The 23,803-nt window shown below is 42.5% G+C and overlaps 1 protein-coding gene across 8 annotated transcripts in view; it reads right to left on the reverse strand.

The window, feature by feature from the left end:
- The window catches only part of LOC129558017 (adhesion G protein-coupled receptor E2), a 76,860-nt gene extending 53,057 nt beyond the window's left edge, over window positions 1-23,803 (reverse strand). For 6 of the 8 annotated variants that reach the window (XM_088839109.1, XM_088839108.1, XM_055428763.2 and 3 more), the window contains exons 1-4: window positions 23,456-23,519; window positions 13,049-13,102; window positions 12,614-12,733; window positions 11,926-12,081 (exon numbers count right to left, since the gene is read on the reverse strand). In XM_088839109.1, the coding sequence (XP_088695235.1) occupies window positions 11,926-12,081; window positions 12,614-12,733; window positions 13,049-13,102; window positions 23,456-23,486 (361 nt within the window). In that variant the 5' untranslated portion in view covers window positions 23,487-23,519. Of the gene's footprint in view, window positions 1-11,925; window positions 12,082-12,613; window positions 12,734-13,048; window positions 13,103-23,455; window positions 23,520-23,621 lie in introns of those variants that run through there. The other 2 variants (XM_055428762.2, XM_088839111.1) reach the window with 2 other exon arrangements.

Raw genomic sequence — 23,803 nt, forward strand, 5'->3', positions numbered from 1 at the left:
TTCTGGAACACACGGTTCTGTGACCACACTGAGTATCTTGAATGTTACTTCCTCTTTTGTTTTAAGAAGATAAGATGCCATGTGACAGTGGGATGTTCTGAACATCCAGAAGAGGCCCTCTGCAGAGGTTCTGAGTCTTGGGGTTCAGAGAGGGTTGGGAGACTAGATAGGCACACAGGACAGCCGTCTAATGCCTGGAAAAGTTGAACAAGGAGCCCAGGGACCCAGCCCAGGTTTTCTTCTCATAGCAGACCTCATGGCCTGGACATGGATGGACATGTACTTGGGTGCAGCGAGGGCTGGAATGCTGAGGTGGGGAGTGTAATACAATCCAGCTGAACCTGTCACAGATCTAGGTCTTCAGGCAGAAGGTTTTGATCCAAACCAGCAGGTGGCTCTCTACCTGTCATCCACCTTGAGGTCTGTTGAGGTCCCCTCCCACTTCAGTCTTCTACATCTATGTCTCTGGAGGGTCTCACAACAATGGGTGAGCAGCCTGCTTAGTGCAGAAACACTGAGCGGAATCAATGATCACCACGTACAGCGGTGCAGGTTGCTCACTGCACAAGAGTATCTGGCCAATGAGGCAAATTGGGGGAGGAAAGTCAACTCAATCTCCATTCTCCAAACACACAGTAGGCCTGGAGATGATGACCTTTACTAATTTACCAAAGGCTCTGTCTTCTGACCAGGTCACAAGTTCAAGCACAACAGCCACCCACCGAGGCTGCTATGGGCTGGCAGAGACTCCACACAGATGCACGTTCCCTCTTCCCTCCCACCAGGGAGGCTCTGCTGCCCTCTGTCTTCAAGGCAGGAGGGAAGGGACTGGGCCCAAGGTTACTGGCTTTCTGCAGTGGGGTGGGTCAAAGAACCCTCTTCAGAGTCCTCTGAACCCTGAGCTCAGCATCCTTCTCACCTCCCACCTTCACTCTCCTCCCCTCCCCATCCTCAGTATTCAGGTCTATCCCTCTTCATGGACCCCTCTCTGGAGTCTTGTCTGGCCTGCTTCTGACCCCCTGCCCCTTTCCCTACCTGCCTGCTCCCCCTGGAAGTGGTACAAAGCCTGGTGATGTGTGGAGGCCATGCTCCTCCTGATCCTGGTGAGAGAGGGGATGGACCAGGAGAGCTGCTCCTGAGCACCCACCCTGGGCAGAGCCCCCAGGGATGCCCATGCTGGAGAGGGTACGTTAGATCATGATGACCATATTTTAAAAACCCAACAGCCATCAGTGTTTTGTGCTTTGTGACCTCATATACCTTTCCAGCAATTCTATGAGGTAAATACCATAATCCACCCCCGCTTTTTATAGTTAAGTAAGCTGACTCACTGGAAAAGACTCTGATGTTGGGAAAGGTTGGGGGCGGGAGGAGAAGGGGACGACAGAGAATGAGATGGCTGGATGGCATGACCGACTCTGTGGACATGAGTTTGAGTGAACTCTGGGAGTTGGTGATAGACAGGGAGGCCTGGCGTGCTGTGATTCATGGGGTCGCGGAGAGTTGGACACGACTGAGTGACTGAACTGAACTGAACTGAAGCTGGGGCACAGAGAAAGGTGAGGTAACTTGTCCAAGCTCATGTAGATCTTGGCAAGGTTGCTTTTGTTTTTATTTGTGCAAGATAGGGGTACTTAGGGAGGGAGGAAGATGGTGGAGGAATAGGGTGGGGAGACCACTTTCTCCCCCACAAATTCACCAAAAGAACATTTGAACGCTGAGCAAATGCCACAAAACAACTTCTGAATGCTGGCAGAGGACATCAGGCACTCAGAAAAGCAGCCCATTGTCTTCGAAAGGAGGTAGGAAATAATATAAAAGATAAAAAGAGAGGCAAAAGAGGAAGGGATGGAGATCCGTCTCGGGAAGGGAGGCTTAAAAAAGAGAGAAGTTTCCAAACACCAGGAAACACTCTCACTGGCGAGTCTGTGGCAAGCCTCAGAGGGCAACATAACTGGGAGGAAAAATAAATAAATAATTAAATCCCACAGATTACGTGCCCAACGGTAACTCCCAGCGGAGAAGCAGCGCAGACGCCCACATCTGCCACTAGCAAGCGGGGACTGGGCAGGAAGGCTTGGGCTGCATTGCTTAGAATGAGGACTGGGCCTGAATGCCCCAAAAGCAATCTGAGGGAGCTAACTTGAGATAGCAAAGTAGACTGTGGGAAACCTACCCCATGAAAAGGCGAAAAGCCCTAACCTAAGATGCTGCCAGATGCGCTCACAGAAGAAAGGACTGTCTAGAACTCCCGGCTGTGGATGGCCCATCCCCTATCCCCTGCAGAGACAGGCAGGGGAGGGCTGCCAGAGCCAAAAGGGGGCAATCGCTGCGCCAGAGAGGTATCCTCCACCAAACTGCAAATAGGCTTCCTTGCTAACAAAGACTTCTTGGGATTCTGGCCTGTCGACATCTGCCTGAGAAGGTGCACTGGTTGTACATCCAGAAAACCGAGTGGCAGGGACCAGGGAGGTGATAAGTCACAGCGACAGTGCTCGCCAAACACCTGGTCACCTGAGCTGCTCCAACTGGGGAAGGGTACAAAACGCAGGCCCAACCAAGTCTGTGGCTTTGTGGAATACCCAAGTACCTGAACCTGAGCGGCTTAGACAGGGGATGTGCATGCAACTCAGCGCCAGCCTCAGACAGTTCCTGGCAGAGCAACCTAGAGCCTGTGCAGGGTAGACTTGGATAGCACACACACCGTGAGTGGGGGCAAACCCAGTGTGGCCGAGACACTGCGAGCACTTCCCACAGACACCAGTGATATTTGTCTGCAGCGTTCCTCCCTCCCCACAGCACGACTGAACAAATGAGTCTTAAAAATTGTCCACCACCGCCCCCTAATGTCAGGGTGGAAATTAGACACTGAAGAGACCAGCAAACAGAAGAAGCTAAAACACAGGGAACCACCTTAGAAGTGACAGATGGAGAAATCTTGAGGCTACTGCAAGAATAAGACTGAAAACCTGAAGCAGGAGGCTTAAGCCCAAATCCTGAGAACACCAGAGAACTCCTGACTCCAGGGAACATTAATCGATAGGAGCTCATCAAATGCCTCCATACCTACACTGAAACCAAGCACCACCCAAGGGTCAACAAGTTCCAGAGCAAGACATACCACTCAAATTCTCCAGAAATACAGGAAAATAGCCCTGAGCTTCAATATACAGGCTGCCAAAAGTCACTCCAAACCCACTGACATCTCATAACTCATTATTGGACACTTCATTGCACTCCAGAGAGAAGAAATCCAGCTCCACCCACCAGAACACCGACACAAGCTTCCCAAACCAGGGAACCTTGACAAGCCACCCGTCCAATCTCACCCACAGCGAGGAAACTCCACAATAAAGAGAACTCCACAATAAAGAGAACTCCACAAACTGCCAGAAGACGGAAAGGCCACCCCAAACGCAGTAATATAAGCAAGATGAAGAGGCAGAGAAATACCCAGCAAATAATGGAACAGGATAAATGCCCACCAACCCAAACAAAAGAGGAAGAGATAGGGAACCTACCCGATTAAGAATTCCAAATAATGATAGTGAAAATGATCCAAAATCTTGAAAACAATTGGAGTTACAGATAAATAGCCTGGAGACAAGGATCGAGAAGATGCAAGAAAGATTTAACAAGGATCTAGAAAAAATAAAAAAGAGTCAATATACAATTAACAATGCAATAGATGAGATAAAAAACACTCTGGAGGGAACCAACAGTAGAATAATGGAGGCAGAAGATAGAATAAGTGAGTTAGAAGATAGAATGGTAGAAATAAATGAAACAGAGAGGAAAAAAGTAAAACAAAAAAAAAAATGAAGACAATCTCAGAGACCTCTGGGACAATGTTAAACAACCCAACATTCGAGTCATAGGAGTCCCAGAAGAAGAAGACAAAAGAAAGACCATGAGAAAATACTTGAGATAATAGTTGAAAACTTCCCTAAAATGGGGAAGGAAATAATCACCCAAGTACAAGAATCTCAGAGAGTCCCAAACAAGAAAAAAACAAGGGGAAATACCCCAAGAAACATATTGATCAAATTAACAAAGATCAGACACAAAGAACAAATATTAAAAGCAGCAAGGGAAAAGCAACAAATAACACACAAGGGGATCCCCATAAGGATAACAGCTGATCTTTCAATAGAAACTCTTCAGGTCAGGCGGGAATGGCAGGGCATACTTAAAGTGTTGAAAGAAAATAACCTACAGCACAGATTACCGTACCCAGCAAGGATCTCATTCAAATATGAAGGAGAAATCAAAAGCTTTACAGACAAGCCAAAGCACCACCAAAGAATTCAGCACCACCAAACCAATTCTCCAACAAATGCTAAGGACCTTCTCTAGACAGGAAACATAGAAAGAGTGTATAAACTTGAACCCCAAACAATAAAGTAAATGGCAACAGGATCATACTTATCAATAATTACCTTAAATGTAAATGGGTTGAATGCCCCAACCAAAACACAAAGATTGGATGAATGGATACAAAAACAAGACCCTTATATATGTTATCTACAAGAGACCCACCTCAAAACAAGGGACACATACAGATTAAAAGTGAAGGGCTGGAAAAAGATATTCCACGCAAATAGAGACCAAAAGAAAGCAGGAGTAGCAATACTCATATCAGATAAAATAGACTTTAAAACAAAGGCTGTGAAAAGAGACAAAGAAGGACACTACATAATGATCAAAGGATCAATCCAAGAAGAAGATATAGCAATTATAAATGTATATGCACCCAACATAGGAGCACTGCAATATGTAAGACAAATGTTAACAAGTATGAAATGGAAAATTAACAATAACACAATAATAGTGGGAGACTTTAATACCCCACTCACACCTATGGATAGATCAACTAAACAGAAAATTAACAAGGAAACACAAACGTTAAATGATACAATAGACCAGTTAGACCTAAGTGATATCTGTAAGACATTTCACCCTAAAACAATGAATTTCACCTTCTTCTCAAGTGAACAAGGAACCTTCTTCAGGATAGATCACATCCCGGGCCATAAATCTAGCCTTGGTAAATCCAAAAAAATTGAAATCATTCCAAGCATCTTTTCTGACCACAATGCAGTAAGACTAGATCTCAGTTACAGGAGAAAAACTATTAAAAACTCCAACACATGGAGGCTGAACAACACGCTGCTGAATAACGAACAAATCATAGAAGACATCAAAGAAGAAATCAAAATATGCATAGAAGCGAATGAAAAAGAAAACACAACAACCCAAAACCTTTGGATACTGTAAAAGCAGTGCTAAGGGGAAGGTTCATAGCAATACAGGCATACCTCAAGAAACAAGAAAAAAGTCAACTAAATAACCTAACTCTACACGTAAAGCAGGTAGAAAAGGAAGAAATGAACCCCAGGGTTAGTAAAAGAAAAGAAATCTTAAAAATTAGGGCAGAAGTAAATGACAAAGAAACAAACGAGACCATGGCAAAAATCAACAAAGCCAAAAGCTGGTTCTTTGAGAGGGTAAATAAAATGGACAAACCACTAGCCAGACTCATCAAGAAACAAAGGGAGAAAAACCAAATCAATAAAATTAGAAATGAAAATGGAGAGATCACAACCGACAACACAGAAATACAAAGGATCATAAAAGACTACTATCAGCAATTATATGCCAATAAAATGGACAACTTGGAGGAAATGGACAAATTCTTAGACAAGTACAACTTTCCAAAAGTGAACCAGGAAGAAATAGAAAATCTTAATAGACCCATCACAAGCACGGAAATTGAAGCTGTAATCAGAAATCGTCCAGCAAACAAAAGCCCAGGTCCAGACGGCTTCACAGCTGAATTCTACCAAAAATTTAGAGAAGAACTAACACCTATTATATTCAAACTCTTCCAGAAAATTGCTGAGGAAGGGAAACTTCCAAACTCATTCTATGAGGCTAGCATCACGCTAATACCAAAACCTGACAAAGATGCCACACACACACACACAAAAACTACAGGCCAATCTCACTGATGAACATAGATGCAAAAATCCTTAACAAAATTCTAGCAATCAGAATCCAACAACACATTAAAGAGATCATACATCATGACCAAGTGGGCTTTATCCCAGGGATGCGAGGATTCTTCAATATCTGCAAATCATTCAATGTAATACACTATATTAACAAATTGAAAGATAAAAACCATATGATTATCTCAACAGATGCAGAGAAAGCCTTTGACAAAATTCAACATCAATTTATGATAAAAACCCTCCAGAAGGCGGGAAAAGAAGGAACATTCCTCAACATAATAAAATCTATATATGACAAACCCACAGCAAACATTATCCTCAATGGTGAAAAATTGAAAGCGTTTCCCCTAAAGTCAGGAACAAGACAAGGGTGTCCACTCTCACCACTACTATTCAACATAGTTTTGGAAGTTTTGGCCACACATTCAGAGCAGAAAAAGACATAAAAGTAATTCAAATCAGAAAAGAAGAAGTAAAACTCTCACTGTTTGCAGATGACATGATCCTCCACACAGAAAACCCTAAAGACTCTACCAGAAAATTACTAGAGCTAATCAATGAATATAGTAAAGTTGCAGGATATAAAATCAGCATGCAGAAATCTCTTGCATTCCTACACACTAACAATGAGAAAATAGAAAGAGAAACTAGGGAAAAAATTCCATTCACTGTTGCAACGAAAAGAATAAAATACTTAGGAATATGTCTACCTAAAGAAACAAAAGACCTGTATATAGAAAACTATAAAACGCTGATGAAAGAAATCAGAGAGGAAACTAATAGATGGAGAAATATACCGTGTTCGTGGATTGGAAGAATAAATATTGTGAAAATGAGTATACTACCCAAAGTAATTTATAGGTTCAATGCAATCCTTTTCAAGCTACGAACGGTATTTTTCACAGAGCTAGAAGAAGTAGTTTCACAATTTATATGGAAATACAAAAAACCTCGAATAGCCAAAGCAATCTTGAGAAAGAAGAATGGAACTGGGGGAATCAATCTGCTGGACTTTAAGCTCTACTACAAAGCCACAGTCATCAAGACAGTATGGTACTGGCATAAAGACAGAAATATAGATCAATGGACCAAAATAGAAAGCCCAGAGATAAGTCAACACCCCTATGGACACCTTATCTTTGACAAAGGAGGCAAGAATATTCAATGGAGAAAAGACAGTCTCTTTAACAAGTGGTGCTGGGAAAACTGGTCAACCACTTTTAAAAGAATGAAACTAGAACACTCCCTAACACCATACACAAAAATAAACTCAAAATGGATTAAAGATCTAAATGTGAGACCAGAAACTATAAAACTCCTAGAGGAGAACATAGGCAAAACACTCTCAGACATAAAGCACAGCAGGATCCTCCATGACCCATCTCCCAGAATATTGGAAATAAAAGCAAAAATAAACAGATGGGACCTAATTAAAATTAAAAGCTTCTGCACATCAAAGGAAACTATAAGCAGGGTGAAAAGACAGCCTTCAGAATGAGAGAAAATAATAGCAAACCAAGGAACTGACAAATAATTGTTCTAAAAAGTATACAAGCAACTCCTGCAGCTCAATTCCAGAAAAATAAACGACCCAATCAAAAACTGGACCAAAGAACTAATCAGACATTTCCCCAAAGAAGACATATAGATGGCTAACAAACACATGAAAATGTGCTCAACATCACTCATAATCAGAGAAATGCAAATCAAAACCACAATGAGGTACCATTTCACACCAGTCAGAATGGCTGCTATCCAAAAGTCTACAAGCAATAAATGCTGGAGAGGATGCGGAGAAAAGGGAACCCTCTTATACTGTTGGTGGGAATGTAAACTAGTACAGCCACTATGGAGAACAATGTCAGTTCAGTTCAGTTACTCAGTCGTGTCTGACTCTCCGCGACCCCATGAATCACAGCACGCCAGGCCTCCCTGTCCATCACCAACTCCCGGAGTTCACTCAAACTCATGTCCACAGAGTCGGTGATGCCATCCAGCCATCTCATTCTCTGTCGTCCCCTTCTCCTCCCACCCCCAACCTTTCCCAGCATCAGAGTCTTTTCCAGTGAGTCAGCTCGTCGCATGAGGTGGCCAAAGTATTGGAGTTTCAGCTTTAGCATAAGTCCTTTCAATGAACACCCAGGATTGATCTCCTTTAGAATGGACTGGTTGGATCTCCCTGCAGTCCAAGGGACTCTCAAGAGTCTTCTCCAGCACCACAGTTCAAAAGTATCAATTCTTTGGTGATCAGCTTCCTTCACAGTCCAACTCTCACATCCATCCATGACCACGGGAAAAACCATAGCCTTGACTAGACGGACCTTGGTTGGCAAAGTAATGTCTCTGCTTTTTAATATACTATCAAGATTGGTCATAACTTTCCTTCCAAGGAGTAAGCGTCTTTTAATTTCATGGCTGCAATCAGCATCTGCAGTGATTTTGGAGCCCCAAAAAATAAAGTCTGACACTGTTTCCACTGTTTTTCCATCTGTTTCCCATGAAGTGATGGGACCAGATACCATGATCTTTGTTTTCTGAATGTTGAACTTCAAGCCAACCTTTTTGCTTTCCTCTTTCACTTTCATCAAGAGGCTTTTGAGTTCCTCTTCACTTTCTGCCATAAGGGTAGTGTCATCTGCATATCTGAGGTTATTGATATTTCTCCCAGCAATCTTGATTCCAGCTTGTGCTTCTTCCAGCGCAGTGTTCCTCATGATGTACTCTGCATATAAGTTAAATAAGCAAGGTGACAATATACAGCCTTGGCGTACTCCTTTTCCTATTTGGAACCAGTCTGTTGTTCCATGTCCAGTTCTAACTGTTGCTTCCTGACCTGCATACAGGTTTCTCAAGAGGCAGGTCAGGTGGTCTGGTATTCCCATCTCTTTCAGAATGTTCCACAGTTTATTGTGATCCACACAGTCAAAGGCTTTGGCATAGTCAATGAAGCAGAAATAGATGTTTTCCTGGAACTCTCTTGCTTTCTCCATGATCCAGCGGATGTTGGCAATTTGATCTCTGGTGCCTCTGCCTTTTCTAAAACCTGCTTGAACATCTGGGAGTTCATGGCTCACATATTGCTGAAGCCTGGCTTGGAGAATTTTGAGCATGACTTTACTAGCGTGTGAGATGAGTGCAATTGTGCAGTAGTTTGAGCATTCTTTGGCATTGCCTTTCTTTGGGATTGGAATGATGACTGACCTTTTCCAGTCCTGTGGCCACTGCTGAGTTTTCCAAATTTGCTGGCATATTGAGTGCAGCACTTTCACAGCATCATCTTTCAAGATTTGAAATAGCTCAACTGGAATTCCATCACCTCCACTAGCTTTGTTTGTAGTGATGCTTTCTAAGGCCTGCTTGAGTTCACATTCCAAGATGTGTGGCTATAGGTCAGTGATCACGTTATTGTGACTATCTTGATCGTGAAGATCTTTTTTTGTACAGTTCTTTTGTGTATTCTTGCCACCTCTTCTTAATATCTTCTGCTTCTGTTAGGTCCATACCATTTCTGTCCTTTATTGAGCCCATCTTTGCATGAAATGTTCCTTTGGTATCTCTAATTTTCTTGAAGCATTTTCTTGTCTTTCCTATTCTGTTGTTTTCCTCTATTTCTTTGCTTGATCACTGAGGAAGGCTTTCTTATCTCTCCTTGAAATTCTTTGGAACGCTGCATTCAGATGCTTATATCTTTCTTTTTCTCCTTTGCTTTTCGCTTTTCTTCTTTTCACAGCTATTTGTAAGGCCTCCTCAGGCAGACATTTTGCTTTTTTGCATTTCTTTTCCATGGGGATGGTCATGGTCCCTGTCTCCTGTACAATGTCATGAACCTCTGTCCAGAGTTCTTCAGGCACTCTGTCTATCAGATCTAGTCCCTTAAATCTATTTCTCACTTCCACTGTATAATCATAAGGGATTTGATTTAGGTCATATCTGAATGGTCTAGTGGTTTTCCCTACTTTCTTCAATTTAAGTCTGAATTTGGCAATAAGGAGTTCATGATCTGAGCCACAGTCAGCTCCTGGTCTTGTTTTTGCTAACTGTATAGAGCTTCTCCACCTTTGGCTGCAAAGAATATAATCAATCTGATTTCGGTGTTGACCGTCTGGCGATGTCCATGTGTAGAGTCTTTTCTTGTGTTGTTGGAAGAGGGTGTTTGCTATGACCAGTGCGTTCTCTTGACAAAACTCTGTTAACCTTTGCCCTGCTTCATTCCATGCTCCAAGGCCAAATTTGCCTGTTACTCCAGGTGTTTCTTGACTTCCTACTTTTGCATTCCAGTCCCCTATAATGAAAAGGACATCTTTTTGGGGTGTTAGTTCTAAAAGGTCTTGTAGGTCTTCATAGAACTGTTAAACTTCGGCTTCTTCAGCATTGCTGGTTGGGCCATAGGCCTGGATTATTGTAATATTGAATGGTTTGCCTTGGAAATGAACAGAAATCATTCTGTCATTTTTAAGATTGCATCCAAGTACTGCATTTTGGACTCTTTTGTTGACCATGATGGCTACTCCATTTCTTCTAAGGGATTCCTGCCCACAGTAGTAGATATACTGGTCATCTGAGTTAAATTCACCCATTCCAGTCCATTTAAATTCACTGATTCCTAGAATGTCTATGTTCACTCTTGCCATCTCCTGTTTGACCACTTTCAATTTGCCTTGATTCATGGACCTAACATTCCAGGTTCCTATGCAATATTGCTCTTTACAGCACCGGACATTGCTTCTATCACCAGTCACACCCACAACTGGGTATTGGTTTTGCTTTTGCTCCATCACTTTATTCCTTCTAGAGTTATTTCTCCACTGATCTCCAGTAGCATACTGGGCACCTACCGACCTGGGTAATTTCCTCATTCAGTATCCTATCATTTTGCCCTTTGATACTGTGTGGAGAGTCCTTAAAAACCTGGAAATAGAACTGTCATACGACCCAGCAATCCCACTCCTGGGCATACACACCGAGGAAACCAGAATTGAAAGAGACACATGTACTCCAGTGTTCATCGCAGCACTGTTTATAATAGCCAGGACATGGAAGCAACCTAGATGTCCATCAGCAGATGAATGGATAAGAAAGCTGTGGTACATATACACAATGGAGTATCACTCAGCCATTTAAAGAATGCATTTGAATCAGTTCTAATGAGGTGGATGAAACTGGACCCTATTATAGAGAGTGAAGTAAGCCTGAAAGAAAAATACCAATACAGTACATTAACGCACATATATCGAATTTAGAAAGATGGTAACGATAACCCTGTATACGAGACAGCAAAAGAGACACAGATGTATAGAACAGTCTTTTGGACTCTGTGGGAGAGGGCGAGGGTGGGATGATTTGGGAGAATGGCACTGAAACATGTATATCATATGTGAAATGAATCGCCAGTCCAGGTTCTACGCATGATACAGGATGCTTGGGGCTGGTGCACTGGGATGAACCAGAGGGATGGGATGGGGAGGGAGGTGGGAGGGGGGTTCAAGATGGGACACACATGTACACCCGCGATGGATTCATGTCAATGTATGGCAAAACCAATACAACATTGTAAAGTAATTAGCCTCCAATTAAAATAAATAAATTAAAAAAAGATGGGGGTACTTAAAAAAGGAAAAAGAAAATCACAATAGTATCACATCTCCCATGTGAGTAGTGATTTCTGTTTAAGTATTTTGGCCAGTGGTGTCACACATGCAGCTCTCCGGTGGCAAAGCCAGGACCTGGGTCCCCGGCTCGTACTATCTACCTCTCTGTGCAGGTGGGACAGGTACCTGTAAACTGTCCCAACTCAGACCTGGGTGCTACACCTGTAGCCAAGGTCCTGTCCCCTGGATGCTTCAGAAATGACTCAGCATTTCGGCCCTGAAACCTCAAGAATGAGAGGAGGAAAATTCAGCACCACTCTTACCTCGACATGTGTTCTCACTCTCATTCTGGAAGATCCCTGTCCCAGAAAGAGGCTCATATCCTGGGCTGCATGTGCAGTGGTAGCCCCCTTCTGTGTTCTGGCAGTCTGCAGCTTCTCCACAGTCCACTAGTGAGGGTGGTCCACACTCATTGATGTCTGGAACACAACAAGGCAAAGGGTCACCTCCTGAAGATGTGTGTCCCCTCAAGACTCTGTCCCCTACCTGACTCTGCAGTACTGGGCCTGATATGTAATCCATGTCTTTTTGGAATGATTTAAATTCTTGGTCAATACTGCTGAGTCTAGGATGCAGCTGGAACAAGCCATCCCTGAAGCTTGTGCAGTCAGCTCTGATCTTCCTAGCCCTCTGATTGGCACCCCAGATTGGGACACAGCGGGCAGTGCTGAAGTGGGGAGTGGGTAGAAGTTCTGCATCTCCCTCCTCAGTCCTGAAAGGACAAACTGAGGCTCGGACTCCAGACTCCTGAAAACCTAGCTCCTCTCCAGGAAGCCAGGATTATTCATGTCTCATCTCTCCACCTTTGTATCTTTTTGTTTTTCTTTTTTCTGTGCTTGACAGTTCTGAGGACAAAGCCTGAGGCACCCATCGAATACCCATGTCTCCCATGGGTACTGGGCTGTACCCCACATTCTCTGCATGTCCTGCCACCACCCCAAGTCTCCGTACCGTCACAGCTCTCCAAGGGGTCCGTGAAGATCTCCCCAGAAAAAGAAATGAATCCTGGAGCACAGCGGCAGGCGGTGCCATTGACACATGAGGAGTGCGGAGGGCACCACAGAGCACAGGCTGTGGGGGGCAGAAGTGGGGATGGAGACCATCATCAGAAGTTCCAGAGAATGAAAGAAAGCTATCATCTGGGGGTCCATGGGCAGAAAAAGGGAAGGAAGCTTGAATTGGGGGAAGGGAGGGAGGAAGTGGGAGAGATGATGCTATCCAAAGGGGAAGAGCCCAGAAAACTCTGGGCACTTAGGGAGAAGAAACAACTTCTCTTTTTCCCAGAGAACCATTTCTGAACCTCACTTGAAAAATAAGTCTCCTTTCCCCTTGTTGGTGAGAGAACCCAGACCCTGGCATGCATTCTCCACCTTCCGCCAGACTCACCTTTACTGTTTTGGGCTGTAGGTCCCATTGGAAACAGCAGCAGAACCAGGAGTCCTGGGGCAGAAAGACAGAGGTGACAAAGATAGGAAAATGGAGCTTCAATTTCAACACTTTCCATGTGGCCGTTGCCTTCTGGGGAGATGGTGGTGTCCTTGCTGCCCACCACTTTCCAGCAGCCTCCTCAAGGTTCCTGTGCTTTGCACAGAACCGAGGACTCTGCCTTTCCCCTGCATCTCCTGGGACTCCCCAAGGAATCAGTTACTGACAGGCACAGCCCTCATGGAACCTAAGATGCTAGATCTAAAGGGACAGAGTATACACAGAAAGCTGATGATAAGGACACATCTTAGAATCTCCAACCTCTCCCAAATGAGGGGGCATATTTGAAGGAGGAAGAAAGTCCTCAGATTGGGGTGCCTTTGCTCATACTCAGGTTCTTTGTCCTCTGGCAATGGCCGAGATCTCTCTGATTTCTCCCCAGGATGGTTTCTCCTGTTGAAGTTACATGTTTCAGGACACATAGGAAGAGCATGGATATTGCAGTTAGACAGCCCAAGTTTGCAGTTAGACAATCCAAGCCCTACCTCACGATGATGTCAGCAGGACAGGGAACCCTGGAATCAGGAGAGGGTGAGGACTAAGGTATCTGCAGGTAGATCCAGTCTGCCCTGGATAAATGGCCTCTCTAGGTTCAGCAGCCGTGGCTGCTATGGTTCCCTGCAGATGAGCTCCTGGCCTTTCTATAGTGCACTGAGGTCACAGCTCCTCTCCTTGATCTCAGTCCAGCCCAGAAATGAATCACTGACAGAAGTAGGCTTTGTGATATGAAACCATTGTGGGTGTAAAGGGATGAAGTCTACCCTACAGTCAGTACCTAGTCTGTCATCCCATCCAAGTGAGCAGATGAACCCTAAGAAAATCTTTTCAGAGCTGTGTGCCTTACATGATCTTTCTTCTTAGGCAAAGATAAAAAAGAACTCCTCTTCCAGACTGTACTGCCATTTCAACACTGTTAAGTGACAGAGGATCCTGGTGGAGAATGGATTTTAAGGCCCAAGTCTGCATATAAACTTTCACTTGGTGGCCACGTGTCTTTGGAAATGCCACCCGTCTTTGAAGCACAATTTCCCCAATGCAAAATGTGTTGTTGTTCTTCAGTTGCTAAGTCGTGTCCAACTCTTTGTGGCCCCATAGACTGCAGCACATCAGGCTCCTCTATCCTCCACTAATCCCAGTGTTTGCTCAAACTCATGTCCATTGAGTCGATGATGCTATCCTCTTCTATTGCCCCCTTCTCTTCATGCCCTCAATTTTCCCCAGCATCAGAGTTTTTTCCAGTGCGTCAGGTAGCCTAAATATTAGAGCTTCAGCTTCAGCATCAGTTCTTTCAATGAATATTCAGAGTTGATTTTCTTTAGAATTGACTGGTTTGAACAATTGAGTGCAATAGTAGTAATAGCATAAAAGCACGAACTTTATATCAGTTGTAGGTGACTGAAGACTAATAAGGTTTAGTTGATACTATGGTTAATTTTATGTAGCAATGTGGCTGGGCCGCTGTACCCACATATTTGGTCCCACACTAGTCTAGATATTGCTGTGAAGGTTTTACATGAACTAGCATTGTTTGGTCGGAGAAGGCAATGGCACCCCACTCCAGTACTCTTGCCTGGAAAATCCCATGGATAGAGGAGCCTGGTAGGCTGCAGTCCATGAGGTCACTAAGAGTCGGACATGACTGAACGACTTCACTTTCACTGCTCACTTTCATGCATTGGAGAAGGAAATGGCAACCCATTCCAGTGTTCTTGCCTGGAGAATCCCAGAGACAGAGGAGCCTGGTGTGCTCGTATAGATGTATGGCTGAGTCCCTTTGCTGCCCACCTGAAACTATCATAACATTGTTAATCGGCTATGAAAAGTAAAAGTGAAAGTCACTCAGTTGTGTCCGACTCTTTGGACTCCATGGACTATGTAGTCCATGGAATTCTCCAGGCCAGAATAGTAGAGTGGGAAGCCTTTCCCTTCTCCGGGGAATCTTCCCAACCCAGGGATCAAACCTAGATCTCCCACATTGCTTGCAATTCTTTATCAAATGAACCACCGTGGAAGCCCAAGAATACTGGAGTGGCTAGCCTATCACTTAATCAGCTATATGCCAATATGAAATACAAAGTTTTTTAAAAGAGAGAGTTGGGGGCGGTCCTAAGATGGCAGAGGAATAGGATGGAGAGATCACTTTCTTCCCCACAAATTCATGGAAAGAACACTTGAATGCTGAGCAAATTCCACAAAACAACTTCTGAATGCTGGTAGAGGACATCAGGAGCCCAGAAAGGCAGCCCACCGTCTTTGAAAGGAGGTAGGACCAAATATAAAAGATAAAAAGAGAGACAAAAGAGGTAGGGACAGAGATCTGTCTGGGAAGGGAGTCTTAAAAAAAAAGAGGTTTCCAAACACCAGGAAACACTCTCACTGGAGGGTCTGTGGCAAGTCTTGGAATCTCAGAGGGCAACAAAACTGGGAGGAAAAATAAATAAATAAATAATTAAACCCCACAGATTATGTGCCTAAGGGCAACTCCCAGTGGAGAAGCAGCACAGACGCTTGCATCTGCCACCAGCAAGCGGGGGCTGAACAAGGAGGTGCGGGCTTCATTGCTTAGGGTAATGATCGAGCCTGAATGCCCTAAGGGCAATCTGAGGGAACTAACGTGAGATAGCAACCCAGACTGGGGGATAGCAACAGAGAGAGAGAGAGATTGAGAGAGAGATAGAGATAGAACTATCCCGTGAAAATCCCTAACCTAAGACACTGCCAGGCACTCTCACAGAACAAAGGACTGAGCAGAGCTAGCTGCGGGCCGGCCCATCCCAAATCTGGAGACAGGCAGGCGGGGGCAGCCAGAGCTGGAAGGGGGCAATCGTGGCTCCAGAGAGGCATCCTCTACCAAACTGCAAGCAGGCTTCGTTGCTAACTGAGACTTCTTGGGATTTTGGACAGTTGACATCCGCCGGGAGGGTCGCAGCCAAAGATCAGCTCCCCAGAGGAGACACACGGCACACCTGAAAAGATGCGCCCATTGTACACCCAGAAAACCGAGTGGCTGGGACAGGGGAGGTGATAAGACACACCCCTCTACCTGGGGGTGACTGTGCTCGCCAAGCACCTGGTCACCTGAGCTGCTTGGACCTGGGAAGGGCACCAAATACAGACCTAACCGAGTTTGCACGTTTGTGGAGTACCCGAGAACCTGAAACTGAGCGACATAGGCCTGGGAAGTGCATACAACCCACTGCCCACCTCAGACAGTTCCCAGCAGAGCAACCTAGAGCTTGAGAAGTGTAGAAAATGAAAGCACACACGCTGTGAGCGGGGCAAACCCAGTGTGGCCGAGACACTGCGAGCACTCCCCACACACACCAGTGATATTTGCAGTGTTCCTCCCTTCCCACAGCACTACTGATCAAGTGAGCCTAAAAAAGTGACCACCACCTCACCTTGTGTCAGCGTGGAAATTAGACACTGAAGAGACCAGCAGACAGAAGAAGCTAAAAGAAACAGAGGGAACCGCTTTGGAAGTGACAGGTGCAACAGATTAAAACCCTGAGTTAGCACCGACTACATAGGAAGGGGCCTATAGATCTTGAGAAGTATAAGCCAGATCAAGGAACTATCTGAAATGAACTGACCCCACACTGTCTGTAACAGCTCCAGAGAAATTCCTAGATATATTTTTACTATTATCACTTTTTTAAATTAAAAAAATTAAGAAAAATTTAAGTCCTCTATTACTCCTTTAATTTTCATTTTTATAGCCTACTATTACCTTGCCAAAAAAAACACCCTATTTTTAAAGCAAACTTCATACATATATTTTATAACTTTTGTGACTTTGTTCTGTTTTTTTAATATCGTATTTTTGAGAATCTAACCTCTACCCTAGATTTTTAATCTTTGCTTTTTTGTATTTGTTATCAATTTTGTACCTTTAAGAACCCAATATTCAGTACCCATTTTTACTTGGGAGCGAGATTACTGGCTTGACTGCTCTCTCCCCCTTTGGACTCTCCTTTTTCTCCACCAGGTCGCCTCTATCTCCTCCCTCCCCCTTCTCTGTGAATCTCTCTGTGTGTTCCAGGCTGTGGAGAACACATAGGGAACTGATTACTGGCTGGATCTGTCTCTCTCCTTCTGGTTCCCCCTCTTTTCCTCCTAGTCACCTCTGTCTCCCTTCTCCCTCTTCTCTTCTCTGTGTAACTCCGTGAACATCTCTGAGGGGTCCAAACTGTGGAGAGCTCAAAGGAACTGATTACTGGCTAGCTTGCTCTCTTCTCTTTTGATTCTCCCTCTTCTCCTTCTGGCCACCTCTATCTCCCTTCTCCCTCTTCTCTTCTCCATGTAACTCTGTGTACCTCTCTGGGTGTCCCTCACTGTGGAGAAACTTTTCATCATTAATCTAGATGCTTTATCATCGGTGTTGTATGGATGGACAAGTCTTGAGGCTACTGTAAGAATCAGACAGAAAACCAGAGGCAGGAAGCTTAAGTCCAAAACCTGAGAACACCAGAGAACTCCTGAATCCAGGGAACATTAATAGATAAGAGCTCATCAAAAGCCTCCATACGTACACTGAAACCAAACACCACACAATAGGCAACAAGTTCCAGAGAAAGACATACCACACAAATTCTCCAGCAACACAGGAACATGGCCTTGAACTTCAATATACAGGCTGACAAAAGTCACACCAAACCCACTGACATCTCAAAACTCATTTCTGGACACTTCATTGCACTCCAGAGAGAAGAAATCCAGCTACACACACCAGAACACCGATACAAGCTTTCCTAACCAAGAAACCATGACAAGCCACCCGTCCAACCCCACCCACAGTGAGGAACCTCCACAATAAAGAGGAACCACAGACTGCCAGAATACATGAAGGCCACCCCAAACACAGCAATCTAAACAAAACGAAAAGGCAGAGAAATACTCAGCAGGCAAAGGAACATGATAAATGCCCACCAAGCCAAACAAAAAAGGAAGAGATAGGGAATCTACCTGATAAAGAATTCAGAATAATGATAGTGAAAATGATGCAAAATCTTGAAAAAAAAAATGGAATTACGGATAAACAGCCTGGAGACAAGGCTTGAGAAGATGCAAGAAATGTTTAATAAGGGCCTAGAAGAAATAAAAAAGAGTCAATATATAATGAATAATGCAATAAATTAGATAAAAAACACTCGGGATGGAACCAACAGTAGAATAATGGAGGCAGAAGATAGGATAAGTGAGATAGAAGATAGAATGGTAGAAATAAATGAAGCAGAAGGAAAAAAGAAAAAAGAATTAAAAGAATTGAGGACAACCTCAGAGACTTCTGGGACAATGTTAAACACCCTAACATTCGAATCATAGTAGTCCCAGAAGAAAAGGATAAAAAGAAAGACCATGAGAAAATACTTGAGGGTATAATAGTTGTAAACTTCCCTAAAATGGGGAAGGAAATAGCCACCGAAGTCCAAGAAACCCAGAGAGTCTCAAACAGGATAAATTCAAGGTAAAACACCCCAAGACACATATTAATCAAATTAACAAAGATTAAACACAAAGAGCAAATATTAAAATCAGTAAGGGAAAAACAACAAATTACACACAAGGGGATTCCCATAAGGATAACAGCTGATCTTTCAATAGAAACTCTTTAGGCCAGAAGGGAATGACAGGACAAACTTAAAGTGATGAAAGAAAAAAACATACAGCCCAGATTACTGTACCTAGCAAGGATCTCATTCAAATATGAAGGATAAATCAAAAGCTTTACAGACAAGCCAAAGCACCACCGAAGAATTCAGCACCACCAAACCAGCTCTTCAACAAATGCTAAAGGATCTTCTCTAGACAGGAAACACAGAAAGAGTGGATAAACTTGAACCCAAAACAATAAAGTAAATGGCAATGGGATCATACTTATCAATAATTATCTTAAATGAAAATGTGTTGAGTGCTCCAACCAAAAGACAAAGACTGGCTATGGATATATAAATAAGACCCCTATATATGTTGCCTACAAGAGACCCAGCTCAAAACAAGGGACACATACAGACTGAAAGTGAAGGGCTGGAAAAAGATATTTCACACAAATAGAGACCAAAAGAAAGCAGGAGTAGCAATACTCATATCAGATAAAGTAGACTTTAAAATAAAGGCCATGAAAAGAGACAAAGAAGGACACTACATAATGATCAAAGGCTCAGTCCAAGAAGAAGATATAACAATTATATATACACCCAACATAGGAGCATCGCAATATGTAAGGCAAGTGCTAACAAGTATGAAAGGGGAAATTAACAATAACACAATAATGGTGGGAGACTTTAATACCCCACTCACACCTATGGATAGATCAGCTAAACAGAAAATTAGCAAGGAAACACAAACGTTAAACGATACAATAGACCAGTTAGACCTAATTGATATCTATAGGACATTTCACCTCAAAACAATGAATTTCATATTTTTCTCAAGTGCACATGGAACCTTCTCCAGGATAGATGACATCCTGGGCCACAAATCTAGCCTTGGTAAATTCAAAACAATTGAAAGCATTCCAAGCATCTTTTCTGACCACAATGCGGTGGTCAGAAAAGATTAGATCTCAATTACGGGAGAAAAACTATTAAAAATGCCAACATCTGGAGGCTGAACAACACGCTGGTGAATAATGAACAAATCACAGAAGAAATCAAAATATGCATAGAAACTAATGAAACTGAAAATACAACAACCCAAAACCTATGGGACACTGTAAAAGCACTGCTAAGGGGAAGGTTCATAGCAATACAGGCATACCTCAAGAAACAAGAAAAAAGTCAACTAAATAACCCAACTCTACACCTAAAGCAACTAGAAAAGGAAGACATGAAGAACCCCAGGGTTAGTGGAAGGAAAGAAGTCTTAAAAATTAGGGCAGAAATAAATGCAAAACAAACTAAAGAAACCATAGCAAAAATCAACAATCAAAAGTTGGTTCTTTAAGATAATAAATAAAATTGACAAACCATTAGCCAGACTCATCACGAAACAAAGGGAGAAGAATCAAATCAACAAAATTAGAAATGAAAATGGAGAGATTACAGCAGACAACACAGAAATACAAAGGATCATAAGAGAATACTATCAGCAACTATATGCCAATAAAATGGACAACTTGGAAGAAATGGACAAATTCTTAGAAAAGTACAACTTTACAAAACTGAACCAGGAAGAAATAGAAAATCTCAACAGGCTCATCACAAGCACGGAAATTGAAACTGTAATCAGAAATCTTCCAGCAAACAAAAGCCCAAGACCAGAAGGCTTCACAGCTGAATTCTACCAAAAATTTAGAGAAGAGCCAACACATATCTATCCTGCTCAAACTCTTCCAGAAAATTGCTGAGGAAGGTAAACTTCCAAACTCATTCTATGAGGCCACAATCACCCTAATGCCAAAACGTGACAAAGATGCCACAAAAAAAGAAAACTACAGGCCAATATCACTGATGAACATAGATGCAAAATCCTCAACATAATTCTAGCAAACAGAATCCAACAGCATATGAAAAAGATCATACATCATGACCTAGTGGGTTTCATCCCAGGGATGCAAGGATTCTTCAATATCCACAAATCAACCAACGTTGTACACCACATTAACAAATTGAAAGATAAAAACCATATGATTATCTCAACAGATGCAGAGAAAGCCTTTGACAAAATTCAACATCCATTTATGACAAAAAACCCTCAAAAAAGCAGGAATAAAAGGAACATTCCTCAACATAATAAAAGCTGTATATGACAAACCTACAGCAAACATTATCCTCAATGGTGAAAAATTGAAAGCGTTTCCCCTAAAGGCAGGAACAAGACAAGGGTGTCCACTCTCACCACTACTATTCAACATAGTTTTGGAAGTTTTGGCCACAGCAATCAGAGCAGAAAAAGACATAAAAGGAATCCAAATCAGAAAAGAAGAAATAAAACTCTCACTGTTTGCCGACGACATGATCCTCTATACAGAAAGCCCTAAAGACTTTACAAGAAAATTACTAGAGCTAATCAATGAATATAGTAAAGTGGCAGGATATAAAATCAACACACAGAAATCCAGTGCATTTGTATACACTAATAATGAGAAAATAGAGAAATTAAGGAAACAATCCCATTCACTGTTGCAACATAAAGAATATAATACTTAGGAATGTATCTACCTAAAGAAACAAAAGATCTATATATAGAAAACTATAAAACACTGGTGAAAGAAATCAGAGAGGACACTAATAGATGGAGAAATATACCGTTTTCATGGATTGGAAGAATAAATATTGTGAAAATGAATATATTACCCAAAGTAATTCATAAGTTCAATGCAATCTCTATCAAGCTACCAATGGTGTTTTTCACAGAGCTAGAACAAATAATTTCACAATGTGTATGGAAATACAAAAAACCTCGAATAGCCAAAGCAATCTTGAGAAAGAAGAATGGAACTGGGGGAATCAACCTGCCGTACTTCAGGCTCTACTACAAAGCCACAGTCATCAAGACAGTATGGTACTGGCATAAAGACAGAAATATAGATCAATGGACCAAAATAGAAAGCCCAGAGATAAATCCACGCACCTATGGACACCTTATCTTGGACAAGGGAGGGAAGAATATTCAATGGAGAAAAAACAATCTCTTTAACAAGTGGTGCTGGGAAAACTGGTCAGACACTTGTAAAAGAATGAAGCTAGAACACTCCCTAACACCATACACAAAAATAAACTCAAAATGGATTAAAGATCTAAATGTAAGACCAGAAACTATAAAACTCCTAGAGGAGAACATAGGCAAAACACTCTCCAATATCAATCACAGCAGGATCCTCCATGACCCATCTCCCAGAATATTGGAAATAAAAGCAAAAATAAACAAATGGGACCTAATTAAAATTAAAAGCTTCTGCATAGCAAAGGAAACGGTAAGCAAGGTGAAAATACAGCCTTCAGAATGGGAGAAAATAATAGAAAATGAAGCAACTGACAAAGAATTAATCTCAAAAATATACAAGCAACTCCTGCTCAATTCCAGAAAGATAAACTACCCAATCAAAAAATGGGCCAAAGAACTAAACAGACATTTCTCCAAAGAAGACATACAGATGGCTAACAAACACATGAAAAGATGCTCAACATCACTCATCATCAGAGAAATGCAAATCAAAACCACAATGAGGTACCATTTCACGCCATTCAGAATGGCTACTATCCAAACGTCTACAAGCAATAAATGCTGGAGAGAGTGTGGAGAAAAGGGAACCCTCTTACACTGTTGGTGGGAATGCAAACTAGTACAACCACTATGGAGAACAGTGTGGAGATTCCTTAAAAACCTGGGAGTAGAACTCCCATATGATCCAGCAATCACATTCCTGGGCATACACACCAAGGAAACCAGAATTGAAAGAGACACATGTATTCGAATGTTCATTGCAGCACTGTTTACAATAGCCAGGACATGGAAGCAACCTAGATGTCCATCTGCAGATGAATGGATAAGAAAGCTGTGGTACATTTACACAACGGAGTATTACTCAGCAATTAAAAAGAATACATTTGAATCAGTTCTAATGAGGTGGATGAAACTGGAGCCTATTATACAGAGTGAAGTAAGCCAGAAAGGAAAACACCAATACAGTATATTAACGCATATATATGGAATATAGAAAGATGATAACGATAACCCTGTATATGAGACAGCAAAAGAGACACAGAGGTATAGAACAGTCTTTTGGACTCTGTGGGAGAGGACAAGGGTGGGATGATTTGGGAGAATGGCATTGAAACATGTATACTATCACATGTGAAATGAATCGCCAGTCCAAGTTCAAAAAAGAAAAAAAAATTGAAAAGAAAAAAATAAAGCCAAAAAAAAAAAAATAGGAGGGCAGGGAACAAGAGCACCTGCCAGTCATTTTCAGCAAAGTATTTTGAATATAAAAAAAGATAAATTTATATTAAAAAAATAAAAGGGAGAGTTGTCACAAAAATGAGAAGCCCGTTCTGTGCAACCAAGAGGAGCCCTCATGCATGGCAAACAGAGGAAGCCCACATACAACAGCAAGGACTCAGCACAACTGAAAATATAAATTAATTAACTAAAAGTTACACCAACTTTCTCCTTTGAGAACTTAACGTAATTGAGTTAATACCCTTCTTAAATTTCCTTCCCTGCTTTCCTTTGTAAAGATAGTGGGAAAACCAGGAATAAAGCAAAAGCTTTTAAAAGTAAAGAACAAAGAAGATTCTCAAACTGGATAAAGAGTCTCAGACAGCTTTAGTTGTCTAACTCCATTGTTATAATTCTACTTACCTGGAAGAAAACTTAGATATCTGTTTCTCATGGTGCAAAGACCAGAAAGCCCAGCCACAGAAGATGTTTTATCTTCCTCTGTGTGTGTGGGAGGGACTTCTGGCTTTCAGTATGACTTCTGCTTTTCATAGGGCCCTCTGGGTTGCACTAGTGGTAAAGAACCTACCTGCCAATGCAGGAGACTGAAGAGACACGGGGTCGATAGCTGTGTTGGGAAGATCCCCTGGAGGAGGGCATGGCGATCCACTCCAGTATTCTTGCCTGGAGAATCCTGTGGACAGAGGAGCCTGGCGGGCTGTGGCCCATAGGGTCACAAAGAGTCAGACATGACTGAAGCGACTTGGCACA

This window comes from Moschus berezovskii, chromosome 8 (genome assembly GCF_049115385.1).
Source record: "Moschus berezovskii isolate FMDL1 chromosome 8, NW_MosBer_1.0, whole genome shotgun sequence".
Taxonomy (NCBI): Eukaryota; Metazoa; Chordata; class Mammalia; order Artiodactyla; family Moschidae; genus Moschus; species Moschus berezovskii.